General features: G+C 31.7%; 1 protein-coding gene across 1 annotated transcript in view; it reads left to right on the forward strand.

Annotated features, from left to right (window-relative positions):
• Positions 1-15,818: 15,818 nt before the first annotated feature.
• Positions 15,819-18,554, forward strand: part of LOC102599793 (serine carboxypeptidase-like 40) — an 8,090-nt gene continuing 5,354 nt past the window's right edge. Inside the window, exons 1-3 of the mRNA XM_006345333.2 lie at positions 15,819-16,346; positions 16,429-16,536; positions 16,626-16,900. Coding sequence (XP_006345395.1) covers positions 15,944-16,346; positions 16,429-16,536; positions 16,626-16,900 — 786 coding nt within the window. The 5' untranslated portion in view covers positions 15,819-15,943. The remainder of the gene's footprint in view (positions 16,347-16,428; positions 16,537-16,625; positions 16,901-18,554) is intronic.

Raw genomic sequence — 18,554 nt, forward strand, 5'->3', positions numbered from 1 at the left:
ATTAATTGATTTTTGGAAATATATTTGGACATTTGATAAATCAAAAAGTCAAAAGAGGAAAATTTGTATTATTTGAACATTGTTCTTCCAACTAGGTCAGATTGAGCTTCCATCCCCCTAATTTCTCTATCATTGTAATCAATAATTTCTTCTATCTCCTTCGTTTTCTTTTCATTTGCAACTAATAGTTCATTCATATCATTCATTTTCTTCACTGACTTTGAAATGATAAACTTAGATAGTTCATTAACCACACTATCCAATCGGATAATGAAGTTTTCAAAAAAAGCAACAAATTATGAAAGTATCGCACTTCCTTATTCAACTTTGGATCATCCTTGTCAAAACAATTGCTATTCAAGTTCAGTTTTACCTCTTTCATGACTAATTCCAATTTTAAAAAATAGAAATTAGAAGCTCTAATTAAAAATCAAACAAACTAGACAAACAAAGCAATCAGAAATTAAAGAGAATAATTCGTTAAAAGTTACATCTTTGAGCTACAATGGTGATTTGTGTTTGAGTAAACAATGGCTATGGGGAAGAAGAATCAGATAAAGAGATAAAAAGAAATGAGTCTAAATTAATGAATATTATTGCGAAAAAAGAATATTACAAAATAAATTTCATCTTTGTTGATACATGATAGATAGTTAATGATAGACTTATAAAATATTATTTCGTGTCCTATGCGCCACGAAATAATAGGTTTGCCTCTCTACTTCCAATTGAGCCACATCACCTGCAATTTCACCTCCGCCTTAAGTGATATCCAAATCAAAAGATGATTCATCAGCCCATACTTTGAAAAATAGATTAATATCCTTTTTAATGAAATCTGATCTGTCGTGAACGTATATCTCTTGATAAGGTCCTATTTGATAATCCTAACAATAACTGAAATAGGTGAAGAAAAATTTGATAGTACAGGATCTTAAAATATGTTGTATTACACGGCTAATTGGGAAAAGTACTATGTAACTAGAAAATGGCTATTAAAATAAACGTATAAATGCACATTGTAATTATTTTTAACTATAATATAATTCTAAATAACAAATAGCAAATAGAGTACATATTTTGTTGCTATAGGAAAAATTGTATATAATAGCAAACTATTAATTCAAATTAAATGCTATAAACATAGTTTGATTTAATTGTACCCCATATCAAATTGTTGCTATTTCGCCTCTCTCCCTGGTGAATCTCGCTCGCCACTCTCGTTCTCGCTGGGCAGTCTCACTCGCCTCTCTCGCTTTTATACAAACACAAATGTATAAAATGCGTTTGTGTTTGTATAAAGCGAGAGAAAATTGTATATATAAATATATTTTTGTTCCCCTCTTTCAGATCTTGCTCGTCACTCTCAATCGCCTCTCTCACTTTATACAAACACAAATGTATACATAAAATTGTATATATATACAAATACAAATGCATATATATATTTTCGTCCTATATACTTATGATTATACAAATACGATCTTCCCCTGCCTAATTTTCTTTTGTCTTTATTGCTTTATACAATCACAGATTATACAATTGATTCTTTTGTATATGTATACCGAAACAAATTATACAATTGTTTTTCTCGCTTTATACAAACACAAATTATACAATTGATTCTTTTGTATATATATATAGCGAAATAGCCATAGCAAACATAAAGTTTGCTATGGAGCGCAATTATGCAAACTATAGATATAACATACAAATATGATTTTTGTGTTTGCTATATGTGAAAGTTGCGCCTTGCTATATTATATATATAAAAAAACTATACCTATTGATATATATGTATTATGATAAAATTAGAGACAACAAATTTGACCCATAAATGTGTAAGCCGCTGAATCGGTCCAAACTTAAATGGGTTGGGTCCATAAAAATTGGGAAATTTTTTAGCCGGGTCAATTTGGGTTACTTGGCAGTTGTCGGGTCAAAACAACAAACCGTGAAGTTCTCAATTGGTACATTATTTGCATAAATGGAAAAAGCAAAGTTATATTCTTGATCATATTGTCTTCTAGAATTTTTCCTTCCAATTAATTTTTTAATATTAATTATATTATTTTTAATTTTTTATATAAAATAAATTTATATATTTGTATGATAGTAAATCACTATATTAATTGTAAAACCTATATTTAATAAATAGTATTAATATTGGTATTTTTAACTAATGTTGATTAAATGATTTTCTATCTCTTTTTCTTCTTCAAAGAATAACCCCCAAAAAATTTATTATGATATACCAAAAATACTCCTATGTCAAGCATGTATGTTTACCTAGTAGAGGTTTTTTGTGCAAACTCCTCCTATATAATCAAAACAAAAAGAATATAGTTACATGAATTTTGGCTTTTATATAAAATTAAAGTGTAATGGCCATATTAATCTATCTACAAAATGATAAAAAATTTGTTAGGAGACATATTATTGTAAGAAAAAAATATTGTGAGCAGGAGTAGTAATATGTATTTCATAGATTTGGATATAACTGATGTATGAAATCAAATCAGGAACAATAAGAAGTACTAGTTCTGTAACGATTCATTTGACCGTTTTGAGTACTAGAACTTTTTATTTCATAAAATACTTTTCGATAGATTCTAAATGGATATTTTGGACTATTCATAACTACAATTATAGAATTAGTGGGGTACTTTTAATAATATATTTAGTTGGTGGTTAAAGAAAACAACATTAAAATTTATAGTGGGTCACTTTCACACTTTTATAGTTGGTCTTATATAATAATTAGGGAGTAAATATTCTACAGAAAGAAATTATAGGGTTTAGTAGTTATTTAATTATTAATTAGTTGATAATTATTAACCCTAAATAATTAAAAGACGAAACAATAGAGCGAATGCTTACCTGCAACTCACGAGACGGCGTAAATCTACAACAACCATCAATATTGTTATTTGCATATTAATTATTGTGCGGAAGGTTTTGTATAATTACCTGATATGACTTAGTGCCATTTTATGGCTGAATGAATAGTAAAATTAATATTATATGGTGGTATTGAATAATTTAAAGTGCATTGTGAATGGAATGTTGTGACCAACCATTAATAATTAGTAACTAAAGTGTTGGCTGTGATTATTAATCAAATTTGATTTCTAATATTGTTTATTGGGTTTAATGAATGGGTTGCATGCTTAGTAAAAGGGTTATGTGTGGTGTCGGTTTGGGAGGAAAATAATCAACAATTAAATTGGTTTTATGTTAGAATGAGTACTTAAAGGTACAAGTTTGAGTGGGGAAATGTGATAATTAATTGCCTCTAGTGATGCTAATAATTGGCTTGGAGTAGTCGGTCACTGGAAATTGTATAAGTAACAAATTATTAACAGGTTAATGTTTTGTATGTTTTGTCGTAGTTAAAGTACTGGATAAATTTGTGGTTTCGGTTAAGGGATTTCTACGGTTATCACATTATAATCTAAGTTTTGATAAATCGGTATAGATAATTAAATATTAGGTTTATCGAATTATTTAAATTTTCTTTAAAAGTTATGCTAATTGGAGGAATTAAGACCTACCCTTAGGTTTGAACTTTAGGAAATTGATTATAGAATTAGGTGAGTTTTGGATCTAGGCTAGACATAGAATAATATGAGTGTTTATAGACTCGTTAACATACAAATTATGCTTATATACTTGATAGATTGAAAAGGTTCAGAGGCATTGAGGAAAGGAAAAGTATTGGAGAAGTAGCTTGCTTGACTTCGGTTCTTCGGTGGAGGTAGGTTGTTTATTCTATTTGATAGATAGATTTTTAATAGTGATTGATATGCATTGAATGATATTGTGAAGTTCTCTATGTACTTGATTGTGTGATTGTGTAGCTTGGTTGTGTGGTTTGTGATTGGTCTGAAATCCTGAGACCGTGGAATTTATAATCTTGAACCCTCTCTATCGAAGTGATGCCTTGAATAAAGAAGGCCTGATGAAATATTGTTAATGAATTGAAAAGTGGTGATAATAAATGATTTTATTGGATCGGAGTGTCACGTTCCGACACAGTATAATTGGATCTGAGTGTCACGTTCCAACACGGTATAATTGAATCGGAGTGTCACGTTCCGACACGGTATAATTGGATCGGAGTGTCACGTTACGACACGGTATTATTGAATCGGAGTGTCACGTTCCGACACGGTAGCATTAAAGAAAAAAGATATTGAATTAACTTAATGTACTCAATCTCAAAGAACTCAATTCCCAAATTAATTTGGTTTGGAGGCACAAGTCCTCATGTGTGATCTTGATATTGTTGACTGATTACGTACTTACTTTAGTATTGTTGACACTGGTTCATGTGTTTGTTGCTTGCCACCTGCTAAGTGTCATAGTTGATTTTATACTATTATTCATTACATATTAGTTTCTATTTTGGGTTGGCCGATGATATCTACTCAGTACGTGTTGCCCTGTACTGAGCCCTACTTGTGTTTTTCTTTGTTTTCTTTTTGTGGAGTGCAGCGAGTGTATCAGTGACTTCGACTTGCCCTCAGCTCTAGCCAGTCTCCATCACACCAGGTTCCAGGGTGAGCTATTAATTCTAGCTCGTGTTGGATTCTCTTGGTCATGACATGATGTCCTTAGTTTTCGGACATAAACTATTTTATTCATTTATTTTGGTGTCGTTAATACTCTTAGACTTAGTATTTGAAGATTACATGTCCTTGATGTCAGGTTTTAGGGATAATGTGTAATAGACCTTAGAGGTTGATTTGATTGGTTACTTTAACAAGTTTTAAGCTTTCGCATTTTTATTGTTATTCGTAGTTGAATTATTGATATATGTTGGGGTTAGATTCCTTGGTTCGCCCACTTAGGAGGTTAAGTGTGGTTGTCATTCACGACTCAATTTGGGTCGTGACAAGTTCAAGTAATTAGATTTTTTAATGCGACATATGTCATAGTGTAAAAGATAAATTAAACTTTAAGTTTCTAACTTATTATTTAACCCATGTTAATTTAATTTGTTTTGATTCAATCAAATTTCAAGCGGGTCAGGTCTTGATCAATCTTAACCTGTTTAAATGTGATTCAATCTTCCTATTTGTTATCCCTTAATAAAATATATACTTTATTTATTACTTCTTCCGTCCTAATTTATGTGGCACTTTTCAAATTTCGAGATTCAAACAAGTCTATCTTTAATTTTAAAATTTTCATACATCTTTTAAATATTTTGAATTGTCAATAATTGTGACTAGCTTTTTACGTAGTAAATAGATAAATTTCATTTCAAAAAAATTAAAAATTTCATGCGTAAATTGCCGGTCAAACTTGAACCGTTTGATTCTCAAAAAATGAAAAGTGTCACATAAATTGAAACATAGGGAATACGTATTTCTTAAAATTAGTGCTTATTCCATTATAACTCAAAATGATGATATTTTGTCTTGATTTGTGGTGTGAACTAGTAATTGAATTTGGGCCTCTGTAATACATGGGCCAATTATCTTTATCCTATCCTGGGCTAGTGGTCCCAGATTAGAACTTTCTGAAATTTGGATAGTGGAATTTTCATAAATAGTGGGACAACTATCCCACGTAAAAAGTGGATATGATGACTATTTATTTGAATAAAGGGACGATGACTTCTATTATTGGCGATGACCATTTATTTGAATAAAAAGAGAATGACTTCTATTATTACATTTATGATTTGTGGTGAACTAATATTTGAATTTGGGCCTCTACAATACATGGTCCAATCTCTTTACCCTATCATGGGCTAGTGGTCCTAGATTACGACTTTATGGAATTTGGATAGCGATATTTTGGGGAGGAATTTTCAGAAATGATGGGACTACTATTCCATGTAGAAAGTAGATAAATAATGGCCTCTTATTTGAGTAAAAAGATGATGACTACTATTATTGGTGAGTGGTCTACTCTACATGTTTTTTTGATTTTGTGAGCACTAAATGGTAGATCTACTTTTATTTTGAAAAAAACTTGTGTAATTTTATGAGATATTTTAAATCATAGAATATTCTTGTGTACTTTATTCAACGTATCAAAATGACTTAAGTTGTTTTAGTTCAATTGGATCTGGAATATGGATAATATTCTGAAGATAAAATTTGAGATTAATTTTATTGCATGTTTGATTTAAGGTATTAGCTAATTATGTATGGTACAAGTACAGTCCCATATAGACGATGGTATCGCATGAAATATCTCAATTCGTAGAATATTATTACTTATTTCATTTCTATATACCAAACGATCCCTAAGCCATAACACTTTTACGCTAAGAAGTGCTCCACCGTCTTAATTTAATTACACCATATATATTTTTTCCTTGATCGAAAATCGATTAATTTCTTTTTCTTTGAAGGTTGGATTGATGGATATTTCCGCATAAGGTAAAAGTATATTAACTACATTCATTATTTTAATGTAAGCCTTACTAAGGTTTAATATTAAATAATTTGGATTTAATATTATTTAATATAAAAATATTATTTCTGAAGAAAAATGATACTAACCCTTAATGTTTATTTGATATAGGTAACCTATATTTACTATTTTACTAAAGAGTTTGGACAAAATAGTAATGAAGGGGATCCTTTCACGCATCGTATAGATGAAAAAATAGTTTTCCAAAGATTCTATCTTTACCAAATTAATTAGTCATGACTCCCTTTTAGTAATCTGACATTTACGAAAAACTTTTAAAATATATTTATCCAGCACAAGTTATAACCTTTTTCTCGTCAAACATAAATTTCTATTGCCTAAAATATTTTTTCAAAAAACACTTGCGATAAAAGAAGAAAATTTTCAAAATAAAATAATCTCGACAGCTTAGCGAAATATGCTTTTAATTGAACTAAAGAAACAATATTCTGGAGCTCATTTTTTTGTTTGTGTTACACAAATAATTTGAAGGACCAATTATTGATTTCTTATTTGGTAGAGGAAGACAACAAATTATCCAGACAATGAACAGATCATTTTTATTTTTATTTTTGGATTTTAGTTCTACTCTTGTGGTGTCTACATTCATTAGGTTTTATCATCGAGTTTTCTTCTCTTTTTTTGTTGTTGAATTTTTCCTCCTTTCAAATATACTGCCGGTCCTATTTACTTGTCCAATTTTGACTTAACATATCTATTAAAAAAATAATATTAATATAGTGAGTTTACTATTTTACTCATATTAATTGATAGAATTTCAAAATCAATTTACTCATTAAAGAGGTTCTACCTCTTTCAAAAACATTAACTCTTTAAATAAAGGGAAAAAGGACAAATATATCCCCGAACTATCGTAAATGGTATGCAAATACCCTCCGTCATATTTTTGGGACATTGGTGCCCCTGCCGTCCAAAAACTAGACCATATATGCCCTTCACTCTAACGGAAGACTAAATAGGGACATGTGGCACAATCTTATCAGTCGATAAATATCGGAGCGGTGGATAAGATTATGACACGTGTATGTCCGTTAGTATAAAGGGTATATATGCTCTAGTTTTTGGACGGCAGGGGCACCAATGTACCAAATGTATGACAGAGGGTATTTGCATACCTTTTACGATAGTTCGGGGGTATATTTGTCCTTTTTCCTTAAATAAATTGAGGGTATAATAAGTAATTTTTTTCTATTAATCTGTCAAAAAAGACATATGAAAAGAGACAAGTATTATTAATATTGGACAAGTAAAAACGGATCGAGGGAGTATCATTAACTAGTTATTTTGTCGTCCTGCTTGTTTTGATTATAGAAGGGTAAATACACGATTTCATATGAAAGACAGGAATGAGATTGTGCTGCTTGAATAAGTATTTTGGCCATTTAATTTGTATTATCCATTTTCATTGGCTAATACATATAATTGTTACTATATGCTTTATAAAGTTTCGCTTATTTGATTATTATATTTTTTGTGCTGAAAATTTGTTTGTTTGGACAAAATAGGTCAAATGATATTTTGATAGATAAAAACAGATATAATCTTTGAATGAATAATTTTAGGAAAATAACAAAATTTGTGTTCTTTTTATCTGTTTGCTTTAATTACGTAGAAGTATTTGAATCTCTTCGAATATTTATTAAGAAAGTATTTTCACGGTACATCTTTCCTCTCATGATGAACGTGTTGAAACTTCATTCGTCTTTGGAGATTTTGATCAAGGGACTTTAGCGATTACATTTTCATACTAGAAGAATTTAAGTGAAAGTGATATATAAAATTAATAAAATAAAGGGAAAAAGGATAAATATACTTCCGAACTATTGTAAATGGTATGCAAATACCCTCCGTCATACTTTGGGGATATTGGTGCCCCTGCCTTCTAAAAACTAGAGCATATATACCCTTTATATAAATGATATATATGCTCTAGTTTTTGGACGGGCAGATGTCCCAAAAGTATGACGGAGGGTATCTGCATACCATTTATAATAGTTTTGGGGTATATTTGTCCTTTTTCCCTAAAATAAATATTGAAAAGGTTGCACTAATTGAGTTATAATCTTTTAAGATAAGATTAAATAGCTAGATTAGAAGAATTGTTAAAAATATAATAACACTACTTAGTCTTTTTTATCGACACATTTGTTATCGTGCTAGAATCATGTTTAAAGATGTTTTTGTACTATTGATTCATATTTGGAAGCTCAAGTCGAATTTGGAGTATTTAAAAAATTTGGAGATCCAACAATCAAAACAAAATCTAATATAACATTGTTTTACTATCTTCTTTTCGCCCTATACTTTTATCTCCTTCAGTTTTATTATCGTTCATTCTTTATTTGAAAGATAATAAAAAAGAAATAAAAAAACCAAATAGATGAAACCTATTATAGTAAATCATGATGAAATACAATTATAACAACTCAAAAATGGTGGCCAAAATAGGGCTAAAGTATGGTATATATATATGAAAGTTGGCTAACCCCACCGTAAATATCGGAAAAAATTGCTTTTTTAGCAAATGAATATGCAGCTTATTTTAAAAAAATCTTGTCGTATTTTGATTGTTTCCTTTGTCCCATACCTTACACATTTATGGTACTTTTGGTTACAACTCATTATTCTTAAAAAACACATAATTTTTCTAATATTATATAGTGATATTGTTGATATTTATATTAATTAGGATTAATTCAAATTAATATTATTTTAGTCATTTGTTTGTAATACAATTTGTGGGATTATGTTGTATAAAATTTTATTTATTAATATAAAAATATGAATAGTATAATTCAAAATTTAAAAAATATTATTTAACATTAAGAGTATAGTTTTTTAATAAATTTTATTTGTTTTTTAAAAATTATTTAGCGAAAAAAAAGTCATAAATGTTTTACTATTATTGGGGTCTCAAATTTTTTCGGGCCTAAAACAAAGACTTCATTAGCTTACCTTTGAGCCACTATGCGGAAATAAACAAGTATATTATATGAGTTAGAATACTCAATGAGATTAGTTATCTCACCTTCTCTATCTAATCCCAACAGTTTAGTGAATTAGAGTGTTACTCGATTGCAAGAATTCGCAATGAATTCGAGGATCGAAACACTGTTTCAAGATTTCTAGAGAAAACAATTAGTAATGAAGAAGAGGAAGAATAGAAAGAGAGAGATTAGAAAGAGAAAGAGAATTCTGTATATTCCATATATGAATGTAACTGATGATTACAATGTCTATTTATAAAGAACTTGACTGACTTATTCCATCTAACAAAATCAGTTACAACTAACATCTAACTAACTATCACTACACTGATTATTGTAACTTAACAGTGTTTAACTAACTTTTGAATTCCCAAATTACTATAACAGTACTCCCCCATTCAAAAGATCCTTGTCCTCAAGGATCAAATGATGGAAACCTTGTCTTCAAGATGGTAGCAAATTCCCAAGTGGCTACATCAGCAGGAAGACTAACCCATTTAACCAATACCTGAGCAAGAACCTTGTTGCCTTTCTTGACCATTCTTCACTGTAAAACACTCTGGAGTAGGGCAATTTGGATTGGCTAGGTCAACAGTCGGAGGATAAGAAACGTGGGAAGGCACTTCATAACACTTTTTTAACAATGAGACATGCACAGTTGGGTGAATCTTGACAGAACTAGGCAACAAAAGAGTGTAGGCCATAGGGCCAACCTTCTTAATGATCTGAAATGGGCTGTAGTATTTAGCAGCAAGCTTATGAGAAGAGTGATGAGAGATAGTCGCTTGTTTGTACGGATGCACCTTAAAGTAGACCCAATCCCCTACAACAAAATGCCTTTCACTTCTATGGGATTTTGCATGTTGCTACATTCGGAGTTGAGCTCTATGCAAATGATGCTTAAGGAGTTGCAACTTAAGTTCTCTGTTCACCAAGGTAGTGTCAATTTCGGTAGAAGCTGATTCACCAGGTAAGTAAGGGAGATGTAGAGGAGGTGGCCTGCCATATAAGGCTTTATATGGTGTGGTTTGTATGGCTGAATGGAAGCAAGTATTATACCAATACTCAGCCACAGGCAAACAAGCCAACCAATTGGAAGCATCATCACTGCAGTAGCATCTTAAGTAGGTTTCAATGAATCTATTCAGCACTTCTGTTTGTCCATCAGACTGAGGATGATAAGTTGTAGATGTATGCAACAATACCCCTTGAAGAGTAAATAAAAAGAGCTCAGGAACACAGTATCTCTATGATTGGTTATAACATCAGGTAAGCCATGTAATTTCACAATAGTATCCAAGAACACCTGGGCAACTGATTGAGTAGTATAGGGATGTTTCAGTGGGAGGAAATGACCATATTTGCTGAGTCAGTCGACGACCACCAGAATCACCTCACAGCCACAAGACATGGGAAGACCATCAATGAAGTCCATACTAATTTGAGACCACACCACCTCATGAATAAGTAATGGTTGTAACAACCCAGGGTAAGCAGCTAAATCAGATTTGTTCTTCTGATAAATATCACACCTTTGAATGAAATCCTTCACTTCTGTTCTCATGTTCCTCTAATAAAATAGTGTCAACAATGTCTTAAGGGTAGCTTCTACACCTTAATGACCTCCTAGAGGGCCAGCATGCCATAGGGACATAATGTAATTCCTTAAACTCTGCACCTTGCCAATCACTAGTTTTCCTTTCCTTCTTAATTGGCCTTGCAACCAAGTAAACTGCCTATAAGAGTCAGGATTAGCTTGTAAATCTGCAATCATCTGTGTAAGCTCTGGGTCTGAGTGCCAACTATCCACAATAGCTTGAAAGAGATCAGTGTTGGTTGGGGAAATCACCAAAGCAAGTAACTCATCCCCGGTAACTCTGGACAGTGCATCAACGACTTTGTTCTCAACTCCTTTTTTGTACTCAATAAAATAGTCAAATGACATCAACTTTGTTAACCACAATAATTGTGAGTTTGTGTGCAACTTTTGTTCCATAAGGTACTTCAAAGCTCTTTGATCAGTCCTTATAATAAACCTCTGACCTAACAAGTACTGAGACCACTTAGTAACAACTTGGACAATGGCCAATAACTCTCTATCATAAACTGACATAGCAACATGTCGTGGAGATAATGCTTTGCTAATAAAGGCTATAGAATGTCTCTCTTGCATAAGAACAACACTAATTCCATAACCATTAACATTAGTTTCAACAATGAAAGTTTTGTTGGCATCAGGTAAAGCTAATACATGAGATTAAGTCAAAGCTTCCTTTAATTGCAAAAATGCCTCATGAGCTGTATGGTTCCATTTGAATTTATCTTTTTTAGTTAGATCAGTAAGAGGTTTACAAATAACTCCAAATCCCTGTATAAATCTTCTATAATAACCAGCCAAGCCTAAGAAGACCTTTAATTGCTTAAGAGTAGTTGGGACATGCCAATCCCTCACAGCTTTGATCTTTTGAGGATCGGTAGAAACACCTTCTGATGTGATAAAGTGACCAAGGTATTCAATTCTATGGACACCAAAGAACCATTTGCTTTTCTTGGCAAATAGTTGATGCTCCACCATTTTCAAAAAAAACAGACCTAAGATGTAATATGTGTTCCTCCATAGTTCTACTATAGATTAGTATGTCATCAAAAAACACCATGCTTTCTTAGAAAATTCTGGAACACAGTGTTCATCAAACCTTGAAATGTAGCTGGGGCATTTGATAAACCAAAAGGCATGACTAAGTATTCAAACTGTCCCGAGTGTGTTCTAAAAGCAGTCTTAGGTACATCCTCATTTGCCATTCTTAGTTGATGGTATCCAGAACTTGAGTCTATTTTAGAAAATATTTTAGATCTTCCTAGTTCATCCAATAGATCTTCTACAATAGGGATTGGAAACTTGTTCTTTATTGTAAACTTATTCAAGTCTCTATAGTCTACACATAGTCTCCAGGTGCCATCCTTTTTGCCTACTAATACCACTGGTGATGCAAAAGGACTGCAGCCTCGAGTTCTTACGGCCTTTAGTCCGAAGTAGCTTCATCAAGACTATCTTACCCCGGAGCTATGGAAGTGAAGAGTTCAAATATGCTAGAAGCATAGGGTACAAGACCTTCAATAATATCCTTTTTCACTTAAGGATATCTATAAGGTCTCTTATTCACAGGTTCAGCTCTAGAATGCAACACAATCTTATGATCAAATACACCTCTAGAAGGTGGTAAACCAACATGTTCTTCAAATAATGCAGAAGATTCTGACAATACCTCTAGTAGCGTAGGGTCTTCTTCAAGATCTTTATCAGTTGCTACGTCTAATGGATGCCATCTGGCTTCATTACTTCCCCGAGGAATTACTTGAATCATACAAAGTTGAGACTAATTTCCAGAGTGTTTAGTCAGTTTCCCAGCATTAGGAGTTAACACTTGACTGCCAGACCCTCTGAGTAAGTGCTTCATTTCCTTATACCAAACCTCCATTGTTAAACTTTTGAAATTTAACTTGATATCACCCAACATTAATAGCCTTTGGACCCCCCAACACAACTTCACAAGAACCTATAGGTAATAATAGAAAATCAGCAAAAAGCTCCGCTTCTTGTAGTAACCAAGTCACATAAATCATCTTGTCCACCTGCATGTTACCATTTGCTGCGGCTACCATCTCAGGTTTAATAGACTCCACTTCACACCCTAATTGCTTGACCAGATCAGGGTCAATGAAGTTATGAGAACTTCCTGTATCAATTAGTATGTGTAATGCCATTTTTGAGTGATAACCAGTCACCTTCAAGGTTCTAAATCCCAAAGATCCATTTAAGGCATGCATAGAGATCTCCATGTGTTCCACAGGTAACCCCAACTCTAGTTGTTCATTCTGTTCCTCTTGTAATTCCCCAACTTGTTCCTGCATTGAATCTTGCCCTTCTTCTAATTTTTCCACTTTCAACAGATACAACTGCTTGGAATTTTTACACTTATGCCCGTGCATGCATTTTTCATTGCAAAAGTAACATAACCCCTTTGCCCTTTTTTCATTCTTCTCCTCCATGCTCAAAGTTCTTCTATTTACTGCCTTAGAAAAACTAGAAGTATTTGTACCAGGTGTAGATAACAAAGGCTTATTGTTATCAATCCTTTGGTTCGTGAATCTTTTTGCACCTATCTGAGACTGATTAGATATTGGCTGTATCACAGCAGTTAAGTATGCTTCTTGCATTCTTGCAGTCCTATATACTTGTGATAAAGAAGTCGAATTGGTGATCTTCACAACAATGTTCAGCTCATGTTTTAACCCTCCAATAAAGCAACTGATTGCATTCTCTTGTGACAAATTCACCCTAGTCAGATTTCCTTCAAACACTGATTAATATTCCTTAACACTCCCCACTTGTTTGATCTTCTTGATTTCCTCCATGGGATCATCAAAATTTGTCCCAAATCTCTCCATCATAGCCATCACATACTCATTCCAAGTAGCTGGTTGTAAGTATTGTCTGTATCTCATGAAAGAAAGATGCCATTGGATGGTTTCTCCTTCCAGTTGCATTGCAACTACTGTTATTTTTTCCTCTGCATCTACATTCTCCATAGAGAAAAATTGGTCAATCTTGAACAACCACGATCTCATATCTTCCTCTGCAAACCTGAGGAATTCCATTCGGGACCATCTTGAGAAGTTTGAATGATGGTTGTTGTAACTAGTAGGACTCTTGGGCTTGTGACTTCTTCCTTCAGAGTGGTGATTTCTCTTATCGAAATGTCTTGCAGTCGAAGGACCATCTTCCATAAGAGCTTTCTCCCTCCCAGATTCTCGATTAGTGACAAACTGTTCCTTCAATTCCATGACCACTTGATCCAATCTCTTTAGGTTTGTAACTTCCCCTGCCAACGTTCCCATTTTTTCTGCCAAATTCTGCATCATTTCCTTCAATTCCCTTCCCCCATTTCTGTTGGAGAATTAACAACATATCTAGTTCATTTCGCCATTAAAATCCAAGGATAGAGTAGCTTTGATACCAATGTTACTCGATTGTAGGAATTCGCAATGAATTCGAGGATCAAAGCACTGTTTCAGGATTTCTCGAGAAAACAGTTAGTAATGAAGAAGAAGAAGAATAGAAAGAGAGAGATTAGAAAGAGAAAGATAATTCTGTATATTCCATATATGAATGTAATTGATGATTACAATGTCTATTTATAAAGAACTTGACTGACTTATTCCATCTAACAAAATCAGTTACAACTAACATCTAACTAACTACCACTACACTGATTATTGTAGCTTAACAATGTTTAACTAACTTTTGAATTCCCAAATTACTGTAACACAGAGATTGTTATTCCTTACATGAGTTGTGGTTCACTGGTGGAGTGTTTTACCCTTAACCAAAGGTCTCGAGTTCGAGCTCTGGTATGGAGAAAATCCTGTTGGGAGCACAACCTGAACCCCTACTGTGCGCGATTCAGATTTAATCGGAGCTCTAATGTGGGCTCCGGACACCGAGTGAAAAGCCAAAAAAAATATGAGATAAAATTATCTTATTATGTCTGAAATCAATATTGATCTCACCAGCCAAATAACCCTCTTTTTTTTTACAGTATTACAAAAAGGAAAAATTGTGCAGAATAGCAAATATTTAAATCATATTAAATGTTATAGCTACGATTAGCGAAATTCTAATTCGCAATTATAGTTTCACCCAATTTTGTTATTCGCCTGATTTGTATAATTCACTTGATTTATATAAATTTAGAATTTGTATAATTCGGTCCTGATTGTATAAATTCTGAATTTTGTACATGCTTACCCTAGCTATATGTATACGATTTATGAAAAATTCATAATAAATTACTTTGTTTGTATATTGGCAAGCGAAATATACAAACGTAGTTCTGAAAAATTCCTAAATGTATAAATGCAAAATTTGTATATACTTACCCTATTTGTATATTCACAAGCGAAATATACAAACATGCAAAAATATACAACCGCAACCTCCATAGCAAACAAAACTATAGCTATAAAACGCAATTATCGAAACTATAGCTATATAGCCTTATTATATCTATTATATTTGCTATTTCTGAATTTTTTTCGTTAAAAGGACTCATATTTTTACTACATTATCATTTATTGATCGTCATAAAAGTTTACATGTAATTAATTTTATAAAATAGAAATTACATTATGCAAATAGTTCCTCTCACTATCATACGTTCCTTTCCATTTATTTTTTAAGTTTTCCTTAATTTATTTAACTTAAACTCTTTTTTTCTATCATCTCACTCAATTCAAATTTTTTATTGGATAAACATCATGTGCTGCAAAGTTGGTTTTCCCAATTTAAAGTACTATATATAGTTGTTTTTTTGGATTATTATATGTGATCCATTCTTAGTTGTTTGAAAATCCCATACCTATAAAATGATATAAAAGCCCTTTTATCTTTTACACTATTTAATAAAGTTTCTCAAAGAGAAACAAACAAATAATTAGTTTTGATGAAGTCCACAACTACTTCTTCTCTTTTATTGGTCACTCTCTTTCTTTCAACCATCATCTCTCAAATTATCAATGGAGGAGCTACCAAAACACAAAGTGATACCCTTGGCCAATTTTACAAGTTGAAGAAAAATTCCAACATTGACAAAAGTCTTTTTGATGCATCAAATTTTGATGATCTTCATATTGCATCTAATAAAAAAAATGTAATTTCTAATCAAGAGGATTTGAAGAAGGCAAATGACAGGATTCAGAAACTTCCTGGCCAGCCTCTAGTAAAATTTGAGCAATATGGTGGATACATTACGATTGATGAATCTGCTGGACGAGCTTTTTATTATTACTTTGTTGAAGCTCAACTTTCTAACAAGTCATTGCCTCTTCTTCTATGGCTTAATGGAGGTAGTTATCTCAACTATTTTGTTGCATTTTAATATGTAATTATTGGTAATTAATCGATTTATCATTGTTTCTTGGGGGACAGGTCCAGGTTGTTCTTCTCTGGCATATGGAGCCTTTCAAGAACTTGGACCATTTAGAGTAAATAGTGATGGAAAAACACTTCACATAAATAATTTCGCATGGAACCATGGTAAAATTCATTTTTTCACTTAATTAAATAATTTTACTACTTTAAATTAGTATTAATTTTTATTTTTTTTTGTTGCTAACTATTATTAGCTGCCAATGTGTTGTTCGTGGAGTCTCCAGCTGGAGTAGGATTTTCATACTCTAATACATCAAGTGATGTTAAGATTGGAGGAGATAGGAAAACAGCTAATGATAATTATCGATTTATAATAAATTGGCTTGAAAGGTTTCCTGAATATAAAGATAGAGATTTTTACATAGCTGGAGAGAGTTACGCGGGACATTACGTACCTCAATTGGCACATACAATTTTGTATCACAACAAGAAGGCTAACAAGAATATCATTAATCTTAAAGGAATCTTGGTAAGTGATCTCTTCTTATCTCATATTTCCATATAGTTGTCTTTTGTCTATATGTTTTTTTTTTTTTTTGGCCTTTGTGTGGAATATTGTTGGAGAGTTAGCTTACAAGACTATAAGCTGATAATTTTTTTAAAACATTTGTTGTTTTGTTACACTAAGCATGAAGCAATAATTAACATATGAAAAGAATCAAAAGAGTATGTATGGTTCATTTTAGAGCACATGGTTAATCCTCCTCCAATTATTTCAAATGCCAACCGGCTCTACAATTATTTTATCCATAAATATCCATTTTTTTTAAAAAAAAAGTGTGCGTATATATTATTATAATAAAAAATTATTAATTACTACGTATCAATTTCAAATTTATCAGGATTGGGTACATGTATTCTCAATATCATAAGCTCTGTTTGGACTTTGGTCCATATATAGTATGTATATGTATAGTAGATTGATATACAAAATTCACTGTTTTTTCTGGACTTAGGATTAAGCTAATTTTTGCTGTTAAATATAATCTGACCACATCAACTTTTTTTAATATCTAATCAAAGTGATAAACCTACTCTCTTAGTTTGAATTTATGTGGTACATTTTTTTTACTATATCTAAAAAAATAATTATGTATAAAAAATAACTTTAGATAAGATTATGTATAGCTACACAAATATTTTACAATTATTTTAAGTCATAAATTTCCAAAATATCATTTTTTTTTTTGGTTAAATTCTTTGTCAAATGGTGTTACATCAATAAATTTTGGTCAATTAAAGTGGGGAAAAGGGACAACTGTCCATATATATATATATATATATATATAAGACTATTGGAAAAATCAAAATAAATTAAAATGAAATTATGGCTGGACGCACTTACTAAAACTTATATAAAGTTAGCTTAATTGCTCAAGAAACTCGTGAAGACAGTGACATGACAACTCTTTTATGTTGCCTAGTCTGTTAAAAAAACAATATTTTCCACCTAAGAATATATTTTTAGCAGAAATTTTATATCCAAGAATTTGAGTAATACCAACAAAATTACATACAGCTGTAAAATGCTTAGCTGCACATGATGTTTATGTACTAAGGGGCCGTTTGGTTACTGGTTAGAGTTATGCAGGTATTAGTTATACAGGGTTTAGTTATGCAGGTATTAGTTATGCAGGGTTTAGTTATGCAGGTATTAATTATGCAGGGTTTAGTTATGCAGGATTTAGTTATGCAGGTATTAGTTATGCAGGGTTTAGTTATGCAGGTATTAATTATGCAGGGTTTAGTTATGCAGGATTTAGTTATGCAGGTATTAGTTATGCAGGGTTTAGTTATGCAGGTATTAATTATGCAGGGTTTAGTTATGCAGGATTTAGTTATGCAGGTATTAGTTATGCAGGGTTTAGTTATGCAGGTATTAATTATGCAGGGTTTAGTTATGCAGGATTTAGTTATGCAGGTATTAGTTATGCAGGGTTTAATTATGCGGGTATTAGCTATGTGGATATTAGTTATGTAGGTATTATTTAGTTATGTATACATGAATTATTAACTATTATATTAAACTTGTAGTAAATTATTAATATATATTATTTACAAAATAATAATACATGTTAATAAAATGTGGAATATATTGAATAATATACAATGCTAATATTTTT

The sequence above is a fragment of the Solanum tuberosum genome, unplaced genomic scaffold (genome assembly GCF_000226075.1).
Source record: "Solanum tuberosum cultivar DM 1-3 516 R44 unplaced genomic scaffold, SolTub_3.0 scf00068, whole genome shotgun sequence".
Classification (NCBI taxonomy): domain Eukaryota; kingdom Viridiplantae; phylum Streptophyta; class Magnoliopsida; order Solanales; family Solanaceae; genus Solanum; species Solanum tuberosum.